This window comes from Bison bison, unplaced genomic scaffold (genome assembly GCF_000754665.1).
Source record: "Bison bison bison isolate TAMUID 2011002044 unplaced genomic scaffold, Bison_UMD1.0 scf7180017864371, whole genome shotgun sequence".
Classification (NCBI taxonomy): Eukaryota; Metazoa; Chordata; class Mammalia; order Artiodactyla; family Bovidae; genus Bison; species Bison bison.
Window position 1 is genome coordinate 14,401,994 of NW_011494943.1, and position 22,514 is coordinate 14,424,507.

At 40.3% G+C, this 22,514-nt stretch overlaps 1 protein-coding gene across 2 annotated transcripts in view; it reads right to left on the reverse strand.

The window, feature by feature from the left end:
- Positions 1–5,601: 5,601 nt before the first annotated feature.
- CEP95 (centrosomal protein 95kDa) overlaps positions 5,602–22,514 on the reverse strand; it is a 36,997-nt gene continuing 20,084 nt past the window's right edge. The window contains exons 7-20 of one of the 2 annotated variants that reach the window (XM_010856406.1): positions 19,724–19,855; positions 18,796–18,986; positions 17,163–17,275; positions 16,850–16,979; positions 16,093–16,243; positions 13,379–13,518; positions 12,530–12,619; positions 11,588–11,717; positions 10,672–10,841; positions 10,484–10,558; positions 8,759–8,911; positions 6,506–6,652; positions 6,188–6,259; positions 5,602–5,928 (exon numbers count right to left, since the gene is read on the reverse strand). In XM_010856406.1, the coding sequence (XP_010854708.1) occupies positions 5,752–5,928; positions 6,188–6,259; positions 6,506–6,652; positions 8,759–8,911; positions 10,484–10,558; positions 10,672–10,841; positions 11,588–11,717; positions 12,530–12,619; positions 13,379–13,518; positions 16,093–16,243; positions 16,850–16,979; positions 17,163–17,275; positions 18,796–18,986; positions 19,724–19,855 (1,871 nt within the window). In that variant the 3' untranslated portion in view covers positions 5,602–5,751. Of the gene's footprint in view, positions 5,929–6,187; positions 6,260–6,505; positions 6,653–8,758; positions 8,912–9,430; positions 10,559–10,671; positions 10,842–11,587; positions 11,718–12,529; positions 12,620–13,378; positions 13,519–16,092; positions 16,244–16,849; positions 16,980–17,162; positions 17,276–18,795; positions 18,987–19,723; positions 19,856–22,514 lie in introns of those variants that run through there. The other variant, XR_826752.1, reaches the window with a different exon arrangement.

Consider the following 22,514-nt stretch of genomic DNA (forward strand, 5'->3'; position numbering starts at 1 on the left):
GGAAGCAGTCCTGTATTAAAGTTCCCAGAGTGGGCATGGGGTCCATTTTTACATCCTTTTGAAATGTATCTGTTTTTGCTTTGCCTCACATTGCCAGTTTACTTGTTATGATCTAAAATTTATATATACTTTTTAGTACATTAAGGATTTTAGTAGTAGTATCATCTATAAATTACCTGAAAGTTTGAGTAATACGTGACGTTTTCCTGCCCTGTGGTGACCTGAAAGGTTTGTCTTTTTATTACAATGAAGGTTAATCTCAGCACCACCCACTGCATTTATTTGTACTTTATATCCCGAATGCTTTTGGTAGGATATGCACAGCAGAATGGAGCAGAGGTAATTACACAGAAAAAGGCTTAAAGGCCCATAATAATATTCTTAGCAAACTAGACAAGTCAGATTTTCAAGTTACATTTCATTAAAAGGTATGTACCTTAAACGTGGCTCGCTGTCCATTCAGCAAGCACCTCTCACGCTCCTACCACATGTCCGGCTCTGCACCAGCTTTAGGGACACAGCTCTGGATGGTGGTTAAAAAAACGGAACTTCCAAACAAGTGTTCCTAGTGTCTGTCTCTGAAGCTACAGTGCAAACCGAGGTGCTCAGAACTCAAGAGTGTGTGCAGCAAATCAGTCAGTCAGTCATGATGGGAACATGACGTTAATGACCTCACCTCAGCAAGGCTTCAAATCCCTTTTGGTTTTTAAAAGTTGGTATTGTTCCCCTACTCCCTTTGCCCATGACATCTCAGATTCTAGCATACCTTTTGTGGATGTTTGGGCTGGGATTTATCTAGGTTATCAAAACAGTCTGAGCTGTAGTCAGACTGTAAGAGATTAAGTGTTTTATAAGCAAAGGAAGTGGAGAGACAACTGTAGCACCCTGAGGGGTGGGTTTTCCTCCTGCTGATCTAAGCATTCATGAAGACTTCGCTCGCCCAGAAGAGTTGAGATGGAGAGCACGTCACACTCAAACCTTGAGACCACTCACTCTTCCCAAAGACGGTGACAGTGGAGAGCCCTCAAGACAGAAGGACAAAGTTCTGCTTTTTAATTCAGGTACAGTTGACACAGATTATATTCATTTCACGTGTACATGATGATTCGCTGTCTATATTGTGAAATGGTCACAGTCTTAAGATCCATCACCACAGTCACAAATTTTTTTTCCTTGTGATGAGAATTTTTAAGATCCCTTAGCAGCCTTCCAATATGCAATACATTATAGTACCTAGTCACCATACTGTACATTACATCCCTATGACCTATTTTATAAGTGAAAGTCGCTCAGTCGTGTCTGACTCTTTGAGACCTCATGGACTACACAGTCTGGAATTCTCCAGGCCACGATACTGGAGTGGGTAGCCATTCCCTTCTCCAGGGGATCTTCCCAACTGAGGGATCAAACCCAGGTCTCCCACATTGCAGGTGGATTCTTTACCAGCTGAGCCACAAGGGAAGCCCTTATAACTTAAAGTTTATACCTTTTGGCCACCCTTCACCCATTTTTTCCTTTCCCCATCTCTGACAACCCCCAGTTTGAATCTACAAGCTCAGTTTTGAAGGGTAACAAGGGTTTGTTTTTGTTTTAAATTGACACATAAGTGAGATCAGATGATATTTGTCTCTTATTTTACTTAGCATAATGCCCTCAAGGCTAATGATGTTGTGAATGACAGGATTTCCTTTTTTTTTAAGCTGATTATTTCAGTGTGTGTATATATGTACATTTTCTCTATCCATTCATCCATCGATGGACACGTAGGTTGTTTCTGTATTTTGGCTATTGCTTCAGTTGAACGTGGGGGTGCAGATAATCTTTTCCAGTCAGTGTTTTCATTTTCTTCAAATAACTAACTAGAAGTGAAACTGCTGAGTCATATGGTAGTTCTGGTTTTAATTTCTTGAGGAACCTCCATAGTGGCTGCACCGGTTTACATCCCCACCAACAGTGCACCAAGGTTCCTTTTTCTCTACATAGTCACCAAAACTAATTTTTTGGCAGCAAAGTTATGAGATGATATCTCATTGTGGTTTTGACTTGCATTTCCTTGGTGATCAGTGATGCTGAGCACCTGTTCATGAACCTGTTGACCCTCAGGTATCTTTGGGAAAAAATTATCTATTCAATTCCTCTGCCTATTTTATAACCAGATTGTTTGCTGCTGAGTTGTGTAAGTGCTTTATGTACTTTGGATATTAACCCCTTATCAGATGTCTGATTTGCAAATATTTTCCCCCATTCGGTGGTTGCCTTTTCATTTTTTTGATGGTTTTCTGTGCTGTGCAAAAGCTTTTCAGTTTGATTTAGTCTCACTTGTGCTTTTGGTGTCAAATCCAAAAAAGGAAAAAGATCATTGCCAAGACTGATGTCAGTGAGTTCACTGCCTTTTTCTTCTATGATTCCAGGTCTTACCAGTCTTAATCCATTCTGAGTTAACTATTTGTGTATAGTTAAAACAGCGGCCTAGCATCATTCTTTGCATGTGGCTGTTCAGTTTTCCCAACATTATTTATTGAAGAGAATACCCTTTCCCATTGTATATTCTTGGCTCACTTGTTACTGAATTGATTTTATATGGTGGTGGTGGTGTAGTTGCTAAGTTGTGTCTGACTCTTCTCTGTAGCCTGCCAGGCTCCTGGGCCCATGGGATTGTTTGGGGCTAATTCTGTCCCATTAATTTATGTGCCTTTATGCCAATACCATATTGTTTTCAGTACTGCAGCTTTGTAATATGGTTTGATGTCAGGGAGCCTGATGCCGCCAGCTTTGTTCTTCAGAGAGCAGAGTTTTAAAGGCAGTTCAAATTTAGTGTATTTTTTAAGCTAAGAAGAAACTGGCCATGTCCATCAAATTCTAAGTTAGAGTTTGAGTAGTCTGAAATTCCATTCAACGTTTTCAGCATGTCTAGATTTAATCTAATAGATCACTCTGTGAGCTGCAGCCTAAACCCCAATTTTGGAATTCCTTCTGTTTATGCCATTTCTCTTAATGATCGCCGTCTTCTGTCGGCCCTGCCTATCTCATTCTCCTGTTGCAGACTCTCCCTGTTTTCAATGTGCTACTTCTTTCTATTGTGAATAAATTCCCCCGACACCCTTAGTTCTTTCACTAAAGGCTCTATCCTCCTGCCTTACTTAGAGGTTTTCTTTTCCTTGCTACATTTTATAGGAGAGGCAGCTAATTCTCCAGTGTCCCACATACAAAGCTAAACATACACAGTTATTAAAAAAAAAATTCTCATTACCAGTTTAAAAAAAATCTGAGCTAACAGATTTTAACTACACTTGTAATCATTTCACAATATGTACATTTATCAAATCATTGATATATGAAATTGTATAAATTTAAGGTATCGTATAAATTTAAGATATGTATCAATTGTATCTCATTAAAAGAGGAGAGACTCTTCATCACCTGTTTCCCCAAACCCATCTTACTTTCCAGAAGCTGCTACTCCTAAACCTTCTGTCAGCTCTTCTGGTATTTCCACATTTCCAGATGATGTGGTTAATAGTGCTCTTCATTACTTTTAGACAGTTTGATTTGGGTGGGGGGCAGAGGGAATGAAGGAGGAGGATATTTATAGATTTAGTTCTCACACAAACCACCTCATTCTGTAACACCTCCTCCCCCACCCCCATCCCCATACAGTTATAGTTAAATTATAGTTCTAAGTCACTTTTCCGGAGAAGGCAATGGCACCCCACTCCAGTACTTTTGCCTGGAAAATCCCATGGACGGAGGAGCCTGGAGGGCTGCAGTCCATGGGGTCACTAGAGTCGGACACGACTGAGCGACTTCACTTTCACTTTTCACTTTCATGCATTGGAGAAGGAAATGGCAACCCACTCCAGTGTTCTTGCCTGGAGAATCCCAGGGATGGGGAAGCCTGGTGGGCTGCTGTCTATGGGGTCGCACAGAGTCGGACATGACTGAAGCGACTTAGCAGCAAGTCACTTTTCAAATGTGTGATCATAAGCTTTCCCTGGGTGGTTCTGGGCAAACCGGCTTCACATATAATCCCCTCTCCACAGGTACTTGGATAGCAAGACCTTCCACTGAGTAAAGTTACCGCTTCATAAATTTGCATTCTACTTTTCAAAAATGCACTGGCATCTTTTGCTTCCTATTGTTTGACCTTTGCTTAGCAGTCCCATCCCTTTCCTGGTAAATTCCCTCACCTGTTCTTCTTTTTTGTTATTCCCAGTTACTTAGTCTGATAAAGAGCTAGCAGAACTAACTTAAGAGTCCTAAAGCATTAAAAGGAAAAAAGAAAAATTAAAACAAGCATAATGATACCTGTATAACAAATTCGAACAGTATATTATGCAGTGAGTTAGTAATATACACCTGGGGACTGTTCTTCCAGACCTTGGTGGTTTTGTTGCTAAGGTGTTTTTGACTCTTGAAACCCTATGAACAAGTATGTGTAGCCCACTAGGTTTCTCTATCCATGGGAATTCCCCAGGCCAAGAATACTGGACCGGGTTGCCATTTCCTTCTCCAGGGGATCTTGCTGATCCAGGGATCGAACTTCTGCATTGCAGACAGTCTCCTGCTCTGCAGGTGGATGTTTGACTGACTGAGCCATAGAGCCACCCTCCATCTATGCTGTATTGACTACACTGCATTATACCCACTCATACCACAGCGTTTTAAAGATTTGCTCATTTTATTTAAGGATATAGCATGTATATCTAGCTAGATGTTATTTTTCTCTAACAGTTTTAGAACTTATGTTCTGGCTCTTGTGCATTTCCCGCATCCTGTCCATTCACCTGCACTAACTGTCACAATATATATATTGCAGCTCCCTGCATGTCTGTCCTCATGATGCTCTGAATTTGGCTATCCAGGGAACTCCTGCCTGCCTAGAGGCCCCACCCTGTCAGCTGTCATTCCAAAAGGGCAGCACGTGGGACCAGAGCATTGGGTTCAGCTGCTACTCTTCTCTCCAAGGTAAGCAGATCCACCCTATCATGGCCAGCTGGCCTCCCTGGGCCTCCATCCTTGTCCATATATTCCTCTCTATACACCCTAATGGGAGCCTCTCTTCTCCCTCCCAATCCTTTTCTGGTGCCCTCTGCCATTCTCTGGCTTTGATTAGCAAAGTTCCCATTTCCTCAACTGCTCTGAGGTCCCCCCGCCCCTCCTGGCCTTTACGGAAGCCCTCCTATTCAGGAAGGACATCACTCTGAGCGAGTTTTCCTTCTTCCTCCTCTGCTCTCCCCAGAACAGGGTTGGTGTACTCCTTCCCACCTGCAATCACGAGTGCTCTTTTGAACACAGATGGATGATCTTACACCTGTCACCCCTCCCAAATGACAGAGGCCATAATGCATAATTCTCATCTCCCAGCCTCCATATGACAAAGTTACACAGACTTAACCATTGTATTTTTAAGGTTTAACCCTAAGACCCACCTCTAATGATAAGCCCACACTTTAGCTCTTTTCTGAATTAGAGATCTTTTTTTTTGGTCCTCAAGTGCTGTTTTCATCTAAAGCAACAGGCTTCAGGAGCTGGCTACTCAATTGAGCCTTGTTAATTGCTTTCATGCACCTCTTTTAAAGTTTTAAGTCAAATTCAAAGCAGTAAACTTTAAGAAACAGTATTTATTTTAAAAGTTATTTCATAAAGAGTACTAGTCAAAAGTCATTCAGAAATGATTCTTCTGGTTTAGATTATTTTACTGGCTCAGTTCTAGCTCTGCCCTGGTGAAGTCCACACTGAGGAAGCCTGGCATCATAGGAAGGGATTTTTACTGTACTGAAAGGAGGCCAAATGAAGCCGACATTTGAAGCGCTCAGCTTCCAATTCCCGGAAAAAAGCGTCGTCGTCGCCCTGTGTTATCATGTACTGCAGTTGTTGAATTTCCTTCTCCATCTTAGATCTCAGCTCCCTCTTCACCTTATATAACATCTAAAAGAGAATTCATGTCATCTTGCTAGTCACAACACGATCCAGGCCCTCATCTATTTTTATTCCCTCTCTACTTTCCTACTCATTAAGCTTCTGCAGTAATTTTAATAATTTAGCAGCAGCTCTCACAGAGATTTGAACAGGTAAAGTTAAAATCACAGAATACAGGTTTTGAATCGTTGATAGATCTTACTAGTATCCTCTCCACTTCTATTTCTTAAAAATGTAAATAAATGATTTCTATCTTGTTAATTATTACCTGGGCCTGTGATTTCTCTCTGGCTTTGAGCTCTTGACGTTCCTGTGATATGGCTTCTGCCAGCAATGAAAACTGTTTACAGGGAAGAAAAAAAACCAAACCTTGTATTTGTAGTCCAAATATAACAATTAACGTTCACAGGCTTAAAATCTTTAATGCAAATCAGCAATACAGATTCTACACTGTGGTCAAGCACTAGCTAATTCTAAATTTCAGCCAGTCTAACCTGTGTAGCGACAAGTTCTGAATTAACACAGACTCATGACAGCAGGTGGTCAAGATCAAGCGCAGCAGAAGGTGAACGAGCGGTGAGCCCACCTGGTCTTTATAGTAGTTCTCCATTGAGTCCAGTTCATTCTGGTGCTGTTTCTTTTGTTCATCTCGCTTTTCTTTGGCATAGTTTCTTAGGTCTCGTAACCTTTGCTTTTGAATTTGTAAACCTTCTTCAAACAGTTTCTTAAATATCTGTTAATTATTTAAGTCAGAAAAAGTTATGCGGAGTTTTCATGGAGGAATAAAATTTTGCCCAACTAGAGGTATGCATACTGACTGTATTTCACAGAGTTTTTTTTGGAAATATTAGCAAATAATACTTCAATACTATATGGATATCACATTTTGTTAATTCACCAGCTGATGGACACTGGTAGTGTTTCCTCTTTTTGTCTATTATAAATAGGGCTGTTACAGTAGGAACATCTGCGTATAGTTACCTAGGGGTGAAAGCGCTGGATCATGTTTAACCTTCTGAGGAGCTGCCAGACTGTATTCCAAAGTGGTTGCACCGTTTTATAACCCCACCAGCTCTGCATCTGTGTTCCACCTTCCACATCCTCGCCAATACTTTATTTTAGCCACCTTTATGGGTGGGAGTTTGTCACTGTTGTTCTCATTTGTATTCCTTCAATGACTAATGATGTTCAGCATCTTTTCCTGTGTCCCAAAGGTTCTTTGCTGCAGCCATACATACAGGAAAATAACCCCAGAGCAGAAGTAAATGCTGCATGTCCACTTGTGCACAGCTGAGGGCCACGTCATTATTATCTAGGCCACAGATAAACAGCTGTTCAAAGGATTTGGATATGCCCACTTGTCCTCCACTGATTAGTAAGAATTCTTGACCAAAGTACAGCCATGCATTCATTAGTCGGTGGTATTACCTTAGTGTGAAGTTATTAAACCTCTCAAAGCCTAAGTATCCTCTAGAAATGAGGATAATAGTATGACTCCCTTCAGAGTATTTAGTCCCATGAAGTAGAATTACCATAATGTTTTACTCTAGAGATGAATATTGCTAGTTTGGAATCACAAGCTTGATAAGGATGAAATAGCAAGTATCCTGTGGAAAGATCTCACAGCATACCTATCCATTATTTTCCTGATTTTGAGTAGAATCCGAGGTCATGTAAAGACACCTTAAGTTCCTGTCTCTTAGAACATGTTCCCAGCCCCCTAAAGCAGTCATCCTGGAAAAATACCGACACACAGGAGGTCAGAGAGAATTAAGACTTCACATTAAGATAAGCGCAGTAGAGAAATTCAGATGACCAACAGGCACATGAAAAGATGCTCAATCTCACTAATTATTAGAGAAATGCAAATCAAAACAGTGAAGTATCACTTCACACCAGCCGGAATGTCCATCATTAAAAAGTCTACAAATGCTGGAGAGGGTGTGGAGAAAAGGGAATCCTCCTACACTGTTGGTGGGAATATAAGCTGGTGAAGCCACTATGGAAAACAATATGGAGCTTCCTCAGAAAACTAAAAATAGAATTACCATCTGATCCAGCAATCCTGTTCCTGGTCATATATCTGTACAAACCTGTAATTTGAAAAGATACACGCACCCTGACGTTCATAGCAGCAGTGTTCACCGTAGCCAAGACACAGCACCAACCTAAACGTCCATCAGCAGGGGAATGGATGGACACAGAAGATGTGGGACATATATGCAATGGAACATTACTCAGTCATAAAAAGAACAAAATAATGCCATTTGCAGCAACACAGATGCAACTAGAGATTATCTTACTAAGTAAGTCAAAGAGAAAGACAAATACCATATAATATCACTTATACGTGGAATCTAAAATATCACAAGTGAACCCATCTACCAAACAAACAATAGGGGTGGAGAAAACAGACTGGCAGCTGCCAAAGGGGAGAGGGTTGAGGGGGCGGGATGCAGCGGCTCAGCTGGGGTTAACAGGTGCCAACCTTCATAGAGAGAATGGATAAACAACAGGGACCTACTGAATGGGATATTTGTCAACATCCTTTGACAAACCAGAATGGAAAAGAATGGATGTATGACTGAGTCATTGCTGTAAAGCAGAAATTAACACAACTATACTTCAAGTGTAAATCAACTATACTTTGATTTTAATAGTAGTAGTAGAGACCAAGAATAGACTGGGACACACTACGGCAGTAATAAAATGAGGTGCGAACAAGTCTGAACTCAGACTTGCATTCAAATTAGGACAAGAGTTGCAATGAAGGTGGTTCAAAAAGGTAACAGACAAAATTTATCTTTTTAATTGGACTGGACAGAAAAGCCATAGTTACCATTTCTTCCCGGCTCCTCATTCTCATCATTTTTGAACGCAACTGAACTCTATAATCATCATAATATTTTCGGGCACGAATAATCTGCTGTCGATTTTCTTTTATCTTTGATTGGGTCAATTTCTGCCTATGAATTCGGTCCTTGAAGTCTTGCTAAGGGAAAGGAAAAAGAGGTAAGGACAAGAGGAAGACAGACTCCGATGTTCTCATCTGCCCTGCTCCCCATCACGATGTCTTCAGGCAGCAAGCTGGCTATGGAGGGCCCGTGGTCTGCTGGCTGGGCAGTGTGTGGCCCCCAGAAGCCTTCCAGTCTTTGTCGGTAGGTTCATCATCGGAGTCGGAAGAGCTGCCCCTACAGTCCAGTGGTTAAGATTCTGTGCTCCCACTGCAGGGGGCATGGGCTCCACCCCTGGTAAGGGGAAGTAAGATCCCGCATGCCATTTGTGTAGCCAAAAGAGCGGAAAAAGAAGAGCCATCTCCACTGAGCCCCTCTCAAAAGAGAATCTCATCTCCCTGTTCCTCCAGGAGGTCACTTAAGTAATACCCAGATGCCCACTTAAAAGGAGTAGAAAACTGGCACTCTCAAAAGATGCAAAATTAAGGAAATCAGGTGATACCTTAGCAAAGTAGTGAGGATGAAATGAAGTCATGAAGGAAAAGCCTTCTAACTACCTGTCCAGACACATGTTTTCTTCTCCCCAGCACCAGAGTCCCACATGCAATTCCTGATGCTTCCCCTTCCTTCTCAGGAACTGTTGAGAGTTTCAGTTCTCGCTCCTTGTCTCTACTGGAGAAGGAAATGGCAACCTACTCCAGTATTCTTGTCTGGAGAATCCCCGTGGACAGAGGAGCCTGGCAGGCTGCAGTCCATGGGGTCGCAAAGAGTCTGACACGACTGAGCGACTTCACTTTCACTTTCATGCACTGGAGAAGGAAATGGCAACCCACTCCAGTGTTCTTGCCTGGAGAATCCCAGGGACGGGAGCCTGGTGGGCTGCCGTCTATGGGGTCAGACACAGAGTCAGACACGACTTACGTGACTTAGCAGCAGCTTGTCTCTATACTCAGTCTCTTCCTCTGGCTTATTACTGTCTTTGATCTCTGTCCTCTCCCTTCATGATACTTAAGAGGATAACATTTTACTGTATGCGATTGTTAGCCCAAATTATAATGGAGGCATAAATAACCTCAACTTTCTATTTGGGACCTGAGAAAGAAGGGAGAGGACCAAAAAAACCACTCGAGTTAACCACCTGGTACCCTGAAGGGGCTCATAGGTAGAGACAGACCTGGATTAAAATCTAACCTTGCCCTTGCTGATTATGGCGAGACTGAGGGCAAGTTAACATTTCAAAACTTCAGGTTTTTCATTTCATAGAAAACATCTCCATTGTGTTACTATAGAGACACTGTATAGGGAGGGAGGTTCAAGACGGAGGGGACATACGTATACCTATAGCTAATTCATGTTGATATTTGGCAGAAAACAGCAAAATTCTGTCAAGCAATTACCCTCCAATTAAAAAATAAATAAAAAATAAAACAGTGTTTATGAAGCACCTAGCACCTTACCCTCACATGAATGTTGGTTAAAGACCTAAATGCTTCCACAGGCAAATGCTGGAGGTATGAGTCAGTAGGGATATTGCCCAGCTAGTACAAATAAAAGTAATTAATATAACTTACAAATTCAAAGATATAATACCCAGTTTGCTCTTGACATACCAGTCTCTTGTTATGTTCATATTCTTTCTTGATAAGCGCAGTAAGGAGGTCATGCCTTCTCAAGGCTTCTTCTATCTTTAAGTGGGATGGAAGAGAAGGAAGTTAATAATTCTATTCACTAGATTATCAAGGATAAGCTCTGCCTCTTTTTGCTTTATATTTCTATGCTTAATTGACAGTTATCTTACTTCATCCTGGAGTTTCTTCTTTGATCGATTTTCTCTATATGCATCTTTTTTAAGTTGTTCAACCTGTGCGATTTGCTGTTTCCACATTTTGCTTAGTGTTTGGCCAGAAACATAGAGAAATGGAAACTGCTCCAGCATCAGGGGCAGGAGACTGTGTTCATTCACTTTCACTGTGAGGTAAAAAAAATTTTTTTAATCTGAGAAACTTGCTGACAGCTTTTAAGAAGAAACCTCATTCAACCTTCAGTCAACGCTTATCTACGTGATATGGCTCTGAGCCTGAAAAGAACAAGTCTAGAAGTATGTTATTACTTTTGCATTCCTTTTCTGATTGGGACAAGCCAACTAGTAAGGATGAAAATAAGCTCAACATTTCTGACTGAGGACATGATGGTCTTGTGAAGTCCATCCTAACTGCTCAGCTGACTCAGTGCCTGGGGTGGATGCTCTGTGTGTGGTCAAACAGACTCTCCAACCCTCCCAGGAGGGAAAGTCTGTGTCTAATAGGATGTAGTTAGAAGGTCAGTGGTCTTTGAAACTGCACCTCGGTGCCAACTGTCACTATACAGGAGCTGGATAGGCTCTCTGCTTGCTTTGGAGCATCCCTTTGGTTCTACCAACTTCCCAGAAACAAAGAAAAGGCAGCCAGCACTTAGTGAACAGAGAGAGCTCAAGTTGGAACAGCAGGTCATAGCCAGTGCATTCCTTTGTGCCAATGTATTGGCATATACTTAAGAGTTTTAAAGAAATGGCTCATTGAAGAGTTTTATCTCTCTTTAGCATACGGCAGTGGCAGAAGAGGGCACTTTGTCCAGCTCACTGGTAGATGTTAGTTTTCAGTGCTGTGTCCTTGGCAGGCAGCGTGCACTTTCAAAGGATGCCAGTTTTCCATAAAGTACAATTTTGTGGTTCTTACTTGGAACTGCTTTATTTGGCTTTGGCAAGCCACCTCTTGGACTTGGAGTTGTGGTTTTTCTAGAGTAAATCTTCCAGGGCTGGCTTCGTTTTGGAGTTCCTTTATGAACAGCTTCTCTGTATATTTTTTCCTTAGACAGAAAACAATAGAATGAGAAGTCTAATAGCTCTTTCATATATCATCTTAAATATTACATATCAGCAAAAATAGTCAACGTAATTCCCAACCAAACTACCTTACTTCAGACTTCTAAAATTTGGTTAGTCTTTACCTACTCTAAGTGAAATACCTCTTTAGTTTCTGGCATCCCGTGGAGTTTGAAAAAGCACTGAATCTTATTCAAGTTTCATAGTTGCCATAGTCCTACCCGCTAAATACAACAACTGACAATGTTCTGATGTGCTTGCTTCTTTGACAGGCTTTTCCACGTGGATTACAAAAGTTCTAAGACAATGTTTAGTTACAACCATACTATATTCTATATCCTGGTGTGTGAACATTTTAGCATAAGCATTTTCTTCCATGCTTTCATTTAGCTTCTGTAACTATTCTTTTGAAAGGCAATGAAAACTTATGCTTTGGGTTTGTTCCAGCCAAGCTTAGAACTGGGATTTTCTGTCTTTTCTTACTCTCCCTCTTTAACTTGTCAGTCCAGACTGTCTTTAAAGCCTTGGTGAACTGATAAAACAATAGAAGCCCTTAAAACTGATGTAAGTTTCAGGCAGGCAGGAAAAAATACTAGTGTTTCTGGTACCACATTTTAGCAGCTTGGTTACCCTATGAATAAAAGAAAATCCACATCCATGAAATGAAATTCTGCTTTTTTCTAAGAGGCTAATGATTAAGGTTCTGTTGATTCTTTTTTCCTTTTAAAAAGATCATCTCTGTACTTTCCACTGATCTGATCAAATGGCATTTATTACAGCAGAGACTTTTACCCACTGTTTCCTCCTCGTCATTTATTCCTAGAGGTCCAATATTCTCTTGAACTTTATTTCTTCTTAGTTCCTTTTCAAATGCCTCGGTTATTGCCTACAGGGAAAGGCAGTATGATATTATAGTTATTAAAAACATACAAATGAAAATGAAGGAAAAAAAATCTACCTAAGACTGCCATTCGAATCACTTTTTTTAAAGTTCCTTTCAGGCTACTGATCAATAAACATATTATTTAACAGACACCTAACTGAGACATAAAACTTTACCTAATGTTGTTTTTTTGTTCCCACAGTTTATAATTATTTTGATACACCCTTGGATGGAAGTTACATGTTGAATTACATACTGAGTTAGTTTTCACCATTATAAAACATAGGACAGCAAGCAACTTAAGTGTTCTAAATTTATGCTACATTTCAAAATCACTATTCCACAGCAGAAAGTCTTCCTCAGTAATCATACATTCTCCTGTTGACCCCTAGCCACCTCCTTTCATTCCTGTCTTGGGGATTTTCATCCCATCTGTAACTCAAATGGTCTGTCACATCTAATCCACCTCAAGTTCTCTTTATTTCTAAACCTCTCTCTGAAAATATCAGTCTACTCTGATACACTTTCTTAATCCACTGGAGCACTGGGCTATATAAGGTTAGTTTTGTTAGAGTTTCAGGAGCACACGTTTTATAATGGGGGACCATAAAAGCCATGTCACATGATTTTGTCATCCACTCAGCTCAAGAATCCTAAATGCATTTTATGCCTTTCATCAACAGCATGTTCACTGTAGCATCTGGCTGAGGGTAAATAATGCTAATACCTGCTGCCTAGTAACAGTCAAGAGATGGGATATACCTTTGCTTGAAATCGGCGGACATCTGTTTCTTTTGGTTTCCGCTGCTTTTTTCTCTCCATCTGGAATTGTTTGTTTTTGTTAACTGGAGATGGAGAGAGTGAATGAGATCTGGAGGGTGCCTTTCTATGCATGGCAAGTCCTGCAACACCAAAGAGACACGTACTGTGAGTTTCTGAGAGCCAGAAATGTTAAGCTGGCACCAAGTAGTTGATTTTTACCAAATCCAAAGAGACTGTGAATGTGCTGAATGTACTCTCCTCTAAGTAACTTCTATTTGTATGTTTCATCATACCAAGCAGACAGACAAATGCACATAAACATGTACTCAAAATGTTTCAAAGATGTACTGAGTTTCTATATTCACTTTTGGGTTGAAAATGGAGCAACATGTGGGATGCCTGCTGCACACAAAGGCCCGTACTTAGTACTCTTGGTGGTAGAGAGAGGAAAAAAAAAGGTAAACCATAGCAATGTGTCCGCTCACCTTTTACCTATGTAGGTCCTGAGGAGGGGGATGTAAGTGTGTATGTATGTGTACACACACACACCTTACCCTTATAAAGCAGCACCTTACACACAGAAGTTATTTAGCCTTTTTAAGCAGTCCTGTTCTTCCCTACTTAGTGATCCAGCCCCCATATTCCACACTGCCTGTGAGATCTAACAAATTATTTCCCTCCACAAAACTTTTTATGTCCCATTGTTTATAGATAAACTTAGGAATCTGCTAGTTGTGAAGAGGGGGATGCTGTGCCTTTTTGGAAAAGCAAGTAATTCAATACAGCTCTGACATCAAGGAAATTTGAAAGGTTTGATAACTTTCTAAATAAATTTTTCCAGAGAAGTAAAGTGTCCTTGAGCTTTTATTTGTCTCTTTACTCTCTTAATTTAAATCTTTCAAATTAAGTAAAACTAACTTACACAATCTGTTTTAAATGGTGTTTTAATAACATTTTTACTATGTCCACAATGTATTCTTTAGAAATTGAAGATCCAATAAACATAAAATTTTAACTTACAATGTGTTTTCAAAATGGTATAACATGCACATTACAGGATGAGGGTTCCTAGAGATTACCTAAGCCAAATCTCAGGGAAGAGAGGAAATAATCAAGACAAGGAAAAAGTATTCTTAAAGTTAAAAAACAAATCTGAAAAGTAAGTTCTGGATGAGAAATGGACTGTTTCTAGAGAAACAAGGGATGACCAAAGTAGATAAAAATGAATGCAGAATTTTAGTTGCTGGAAAATGGGATAATTATTTGAACAAGCAGTAGGAAGCATCTGCAAGGATGTGGCAAACCGGAAACTTGTCAGGCATTGCTCATGTAAGTACAAATGTGTGCGATCACTCTGGAGGGGAAGTTGGCAATGGTAAGAAAGTGTAAACCCCTGATCTACCAATTCCAGTAGATGTGGATCCTAGAGCAGCTTTTGCACATATTACAAGTTGTTCATTGCAGAACTGTTTGTAGTTTTGAAATCTGGAAGCAAAAAAAATCCACATATACATAAATAAAAATACACACTCATATAAATGAGACACACTGTATGAAATCAGTGAAAAGTGTCAGTCATGTCCGACTCTTCATGACCCTGTAGACTGCAGCCCGCCAGGATCCTCCGTCTGTGGAACTCTCTGTGCAAGAATGCTGGAGTAGGTAGCCCTTCTCTTCTCCAGGGGCTCTTCCCAACCCAGGGATTGAACCCACGCCTCCCACATTGCAGGCAAGGTTCTTTACTGTCTGAGCCACTAGGGAAGCCCTGGGAATACTGGAGTGGGTAGCCATTCCCTTCTCCAGGTGATCTTCCCAACCCAGGGATCAAGCCTAGGTCTCTCCTGCATTGCAGGCAGATTCTTTACCGTCTTAGTCACCAGGGAAGCATGAACTCTGTTACACAGTAGTTATAATGAGTGAACCAGAAGTACGAACAGATTTCTAAAACAATGTTAACAGGAAAAAAGTTGCAGAATACTATATATAGTATCTATGTAAATTTAAAAAAATAGCATATTTAGACAGGTAACACAATGCTGTTAAACAAAAAAGACAGGTGAAATGGGAATTTGCTATATGACTCAGGGAACTTAAACTGGGGCTCTATAACAACCTAGAAGGGTAGGATAGGGAGGGAGGTGGGAGGGAAGTTCAAGAGGGAGGAGACATGTATATCTATGGCTGATTCATGTTGATGTTTGGCAGAAACCAACACAATACTATAAAGCAATTATCCTTCAATTAAAACATTAAAAAAAATTGTTTTTAAGTAAAAAGACAGGGGTGAGAGGGTTCCAGTTCAAGATGGTAATATACAGGCTCCTGAATTCATCTCCTCCAGAGACACTAACATATACTACATATGGAATAATTTCCTCTGAAAAGAATCCAGACACTAGCTGAGTGACCCAAATGACAAAAAACCCACATCAAAAAGGGTTAGGGCACACCCTCAACTACCAGGAGCCATTAAGAAAAGAGAGTGGCTTGGACAACCACAAAGATTTGAGAACCAACCAGGAGCTAGGGATGGGCTGAATGCTAAGAGTCCTCCTGTGCAAGACTACTCCTTCAGGACTGAGAGAGTGGCTGTTTTACATACTGCTCAGAAACCAACACAAAGTCAGGAAAATGAAGAAATAGTAGAATATGTTCCAAACAAAAGAACAAGATAAAATTCAAACGGATCTTGATGAAATGCATACAGGCTTTACCTGGCCTTGGCTTCTTCGGTCCGTACTCCACAATGCCATCACTGTGCTGAGACAGTGTCTCATCATTTCCACTTCCCACCTCTTCATTTCCAATATTCTCTTCGGAGCCAGTCTTTTCTTTCATTCGATCACCCAGGGCACTTTTTAACATCTATCAAGAAAATTCTTTTTAACATCTGTTACTGATTTCAGCAGAATGCAAGTTGGAAGGATTAGACAGATAAAACCTTTTAAAAGCTTTCTCTGATAATTAGGCACAGGTTCAGGCACAAGTTTTCAGACGCTTATGCAGAGTTTCTAAAGGATATGTATCAGTGCCACAGACTATCAGTTCCAGTAACCTTAAGAGTAAGTTACATAGGGACTTAATATATTTATTCAATGATATCTCCAAACTACAGTATTTTATTTTTGAAAATCAGAGCTCATCCAATTTTATATCAGAATGTCTTTAGTGACAAAGAGAAACAATACATATGCATCTAAATATACATGGTTTAATGTAATCATCTGTTATTTAATCAGAATTTGATAAAATTTGTATGAATATGTACCAAATCTGGTTATACCATAAAAGGCTAGGAGATAATTTCTCAGCCTATGTCCCATCTGCTTGATTTACAGATTTTCACAGTAACTAAGATAAAATTAACTTTCTAGTTCATTAAGCTTAGCTCTCACCTTAATTGGAAAATCACTTAAACGCTCACCAACTATGGCAATCTCAATACAGATAAGACAAAAAAATAAGACTTGCCGAATCTAGTTCAGAGAGGCGCTGAGATAGTTTCTCTGATACTGCATGTAATTCTTGTTCTGTTAACCTTTTTCCTGCCCTCTGGGAGAAAGTTGAATCCCAGGATGAGACTGCAGCTCTGTTTTCGTATCTGTAATAAAAAGTGATATAACATTTAAATAGACAAGTGTACAGTACTTAGTTCAAAACAACTGTAATTCATGCTTTGCCAAATATTTCATCCTGGCCTTCACAGCTCCATCTGGAGAGTATACCCTTAACTCTGCAAATCCCTGTAACAACCTGTAAACACTGAAGCCTGCAGTGCTGTTACCTTTTTTCTCTGGGAAGTTTCCTTGTCCTAGGGCCTTGGTCCCGAGCTGGATACATTTCCTGTTTGCTATCTTGAGACAACTTGGAACTTAAGGAAACTCTATTGTCTGGTTCCTATTAAAAACAAAGGAGAATTTATTTGAAAAAGATACAGGGAAGACATAAAAAACAACATTGTGTGTGATGGGAAGGGAGGACCTGTGATAGAAAGCTAGGTCCCTTTATTCTCCATGTTTTGCCTTTTTAAAAAACCCATTTGTCAAAACACTCTACTGATCACCAATGCCAAAGGAATGGAGCAATGTCTGTAAACTTGTCCTCAAAGAAAAAGCATGGCTCAGGATGTCATTCAAATATAAAGGCAAGTGAAGTGGTCTCAAATACGAAAATTTAGAGAGGTTATGGCTACACTTGGACAGTGAAAAAATGATCAAATCACAAGTGGAAAGTATTAAAATCATTTTCTTTCATATGAAGGAGTCAACAGAAACTTCAAAACAAATAGGCAAAACCTCTAAAATATGAATATAAATGTAACATTTTAAACAATGTATATCTTAACTTTGGAGGGAATCTTATGGAAAATATTTCTTGTGGTTAAGAAACATTTGATGTTTAACTATCTCTTTAATTTCACTTCAGTATCTTTTTCTTCTATTAAAGTAAAATTAAATTTAATGCCTTTAAGTAAAAACTATATTACAATCGTATTTAAAAGAAACCTTTTTAAAACTGAAGTTAGTGTCCTTCTCAAGAACTGGTTCAAAATGATTTCCATTTAACTGCCACTCAGTAAAGAAAAAGAGTATTCCCAACAACTCAGAAGCCCTTCCATCACCCCTGCAAGCCCCTCAAAGTAACCACTAACCTATGATCCCTTGCTCTCTTTATCCGTTCACCCTCCAACCTAAACTGATGCTCAGAATGTTTAGAATGACAGTCACCTAATGCTAACTTACTTTTCTGGTACTGTTTCAATTTTTAATGACAGTGTATTATTTTTTAAATATACCTACTCTTGGCACATACCTGAGTGCTCTTGTTGCTGGGGAAATAGGAACATGATGACTGTATAAAAAAGGCTTTTATTTTCAAAGAAAAGAGTAGAAACAAATAGGCCAGAATGTTAATAGTAGTTCATGCTGGATTAATAGGAATATGGCTGAAAGATTATTTTTTATACTTTCTGTTAAATAATTTCAATTATTAAATTAGATATATACAATATGGGTTCTGAAGCTAGAATGCCTGAATTCTAATCCTAATTCTACAACTGCTGTGTGACCTCAGACAAGATTCTTAAACCCTGTATTTCAGTTTCCCCATAAGAAATAAAAATAGTATCTACTTCAGAGCTGTGCTGTAAGAAGTAATTTATCCAGTATTTGTAAAGTATGCAGAACTGGGCCTAACAGAAATGAGCACTCAGTAAGTGTCGGCTCATCCTATTTCCCCTTTACAGTCACCCTGTCCCTATCTTCCCAGGCTGAGAATATGCAGGTGTATGCAGAGGTGAATTTTAAGAACTACAGTGCTCTCTGGTTAGTGCAGTATTCTTGACTACTAGTCTAGCAGAGAACTTTTAAATAAATCTATAGGCTTTGGTCCAGCTGAAAGCAAGCTTTTCCACTTACCGTAGAAAATGCCGTGCCTTCTCCAGTAGAATTCATGGTAGGGGAGCAGTGACTTGAACGCAAGTATTCTTTTCCTATGGGGCAGGGAGCTCGAGGCTCTGAAGGGTGGTAAGGGGGATGTAAAGGAATAGCTGACCGGATAGGCTCCCCTAACTTCCTAGCACTTGGAATCATATCCACAGAAGAAATTTCTGTTAGTTGGACAAAGTAAAGTGGACATTGAGACATAAATCATTTCACATATACATATACCCTATACAAACAAGTGCACACACACTACTTAGAAATATATTTTAAACCTGATTTTAAGAAAAGTACACCAAAAAGACAATGGAAATAGGGACTCATTCTAAATGAACAAGTAGGGACCTAATTAAATCAGGAAGAATATAATTTTAATATTATTATAATAGTTTCCTAAAAAGTTATTTTAAAATAATGAAAAATTACTAAAAACCTAAATGGCTTGAATAGCTGTATAAATTATGGTTCATCTATACGTTATAAAAATAGCCGTTAACTATGACCATATATAATACTAACCATATGAAAATCCTAGAGATAATATGAAATGAGAATATTTTTCAAGTTAATATAATTTGAAGGCCACCAACTGATAAACTAATATATCAGAGACTCTTACTGTCCTAAAGCCTTTGAGAGGATTTAGATAATAAAAGTGGATGCAAAACATATGACCAAAGACTATCTTAAGAAGACAATATTGTAAAGTTTAAAAATAAAATAAAAAAAAAAAGAAGACATCCAAGTTCATAATAGTAAACATTTACAAATGAGGTCATGTAAAACCAAAAAGAATCACATTAACCATAGAGCAACAAAAGTAAAAAGGCTAACAGCACTGCTCACGATCGACCACCTCCAGCTCCCAGCCACAGTCTCAAGAACTCTGTGCGTTACTACTCACTGTCTTCAACAAAGGATGTCCTGCTCTTGGACAAAAAACTAGAGGGAGGGTTCAGCACTTCCTCTTCTTGTGAGCTAGAGCATGGAAGGGTTGAGGGTTTTTTAGACTGCATTTCATTAGGACCTTGGGCACCTAGAAAATATTAAAGGTACAATTTTTTTATTGCTGTTAGACTAAAAGCTAAAAGTTTAGTATCTTGAGGATAAAAATCTCAGAAATGACATAAATCACAGAACTATGTTGGTCTGATTTCTTGAAATACCAATTACTTTTTTGTAACTAATAGCAACATGTAGTTCTGTAGCCCAGAGTCATTTATGTAACTTAAAAGCAGTTTTACACAGCGCTTCGTTCCTCTGCTTTAGAAAAGCAGGGGCCAGGGTTGCAGAAGTGCCAACTGTCGCACAGGTGCATCTCCGAGCTAGAAGTCTTGGTTGGAACCATAATCAAAGATTTAGAGATCAAACAAATGTTCTGATTTTTTTCCTTTTTAAAAAAACATTTATTTTTATTTATCTGGATGCCCCAGGTCTTAGTCGGGGCAAGTGGGATCCAGTTCCCTGACCAGGGAATGAATCCTGGCTCCCTCCATTGGAAGTGCAGAATCTTAGTCGTTGGACCACCAGGGAAATCCCAAGTTTTGTCTAATTCTTGAATGGTTAATATTTTGAATCAGCTCTATAATATATTACATAGAAAGCGGTATTAAAATAGTTCTGAAATTGAGGAAATACCGCTTTGCTGCCTTGGAAATCTACAATACACAAACTCCCCATAAACAAAATGGATTCCCCCTTTTTTTGATGGGGTTTCTCTGAAAGACTCATGGTTAGTTATCATCTAGAACTTTTGTCAGACTAAAAGTTACACATTTAATTATCTCTCAATCTTCAGATTGTTTTAGAACCTACTGTTTTATCACTGCAGAGATTGTGAACTTCTCTACTGTAAACATTAATAATATTTCAGTTAGGGATTTCCCTGGCGGCCTAACAGTTAAGATTCTGGACTTCTACTGCTGTGGCCTGGGTTCAACCCCTGGTCAGGGAACTGAGATCCCGCAAGCTGCATGGCACAAAAAAAAAATTATGTAAGTATTTATATAATACATACATAATATCTCATTTACAAAAAACAAAAAGGTCCTCAGTAGAACAAATGAGTGAAGATAGAAGTACACACTTCCCGTTATACAATAAATAAGTCATGGGGATTTAACGTACAGTAAGTAAAAGTTTTAGTTGCTTAGTTGTCTCCGACTCTTTGCTACTCTACAGACTGTAGCCCACCAGGCTCCACTGTCCATGGAATTCTCCAGGAAACAATACTGGAGTGGGTTGCCACTCCCTTCTCCAGGGGATCTTCCCAATCCAGGGATCGAATGTGGGTGTCTGGCACTGCAGGCAGATTCTTTACTGTCTGAGCCACTAGGGAAGCCCCAGTGTACAAGTATGGTGACTACAATTAACACTGTGTTGAGTGGGCAGTGCCCTGGACGCCAGAAGCCTCCTCCTCCATGAGTCCTGTTCACGCCAAATGTAAAGCAAACCCAGCTCTTACGAGGCCTCACTATCGCCTCCCCAACTCAAGTCACAGAGCAACATGCCTCGGCCAGGTTTGCATCACGATGAGATCCTGCTGTGTATCTTATTACAAGGTGCTTAGGAAGGGATTTCTCCTTACTCATGGAAAAGATATAAGGAAGGGAGGATGGCCAAGATGCCAGAGTACAAAGAATCTGAACTCACTTCTTTTCATGGGCACACCAAAACCACAACCATCTGCTGAACAACAGTTGATGAAAAAGATAGGAACCTACCAAAAAAGATCTTCTATAACTAAAGACATCAATAAGGAACCACAGCGAGATGGCAGGAGGGGCAGACTTGCAATATAGTCAAGTCCCATACCCCAAGGCGTATGGGACCACAAACTGGAGAATATTACATTGCAGAGGTTCTCCCAAAGGAGTAAGCTCCCTGGCCTGAGGGTCCTGCTCTGGGAAGATGAGCCCTCAGAACATCTGGCTTTGAAGGCAGTGGTGATTACTTTTAGGAGTCCCAAAGGGCTGCAGGAAAGAAATTTCATTCTTAAAGGGCACACACAAAATCTCTATTCTGGGACTGGGGACAGAAGCAGTAATTTGAGAGGAGCCTAGGCCAGGCCCACTTCCTGAACTCAGAGTCTCCTGGTGAGACAGGTGGCAGCGGCAGCTCACCCTGGGCACACAGACACTGGTGGCAGCCATTGTGAGGAACTCCATCTGCCACATGGATGGACCTTGGTGCTGGCAAGCGGCACTGTGGAATCCTACCTCTAGCTTATTAGCACCAAGACCTGGCCCTACCCAAAGCCTGCAGGTACCAGTGCTGGGACACCTCAGGCCAAGCAACTTAGCAGGGACACAGCCCCATCCATCAGCCGACAGGCTGCCTTAAGACCCCCTGAACTTCACCCACCAGTGAGCATGCAGCAGTTCCAAGATCTAGATCCGCTGGCCCTGGCCCTGGCCTCGAGGGAGCCTGCTCTAGCCTCTGGACCAGTTTCTCCCACCAGGGGACAGACATCAGATGCAAGAAAACTAGTCCTGCAATAAGTGGATCAGCAGGCCAGACCCCTCACTGGGACAGCTGGGCCCCAGCACTGGCCACTAGCAGGCCAACACAAGCTTCAGGACACCCCAGACCCTGTACCCAACTGTGTCAGGAACTGTCCACACCCAGCAATCAGACACCAGCTCTGGGCTCTGCAACCAGACTCCAAGACCTGCTCTGCCCATGTATAAGGCAGC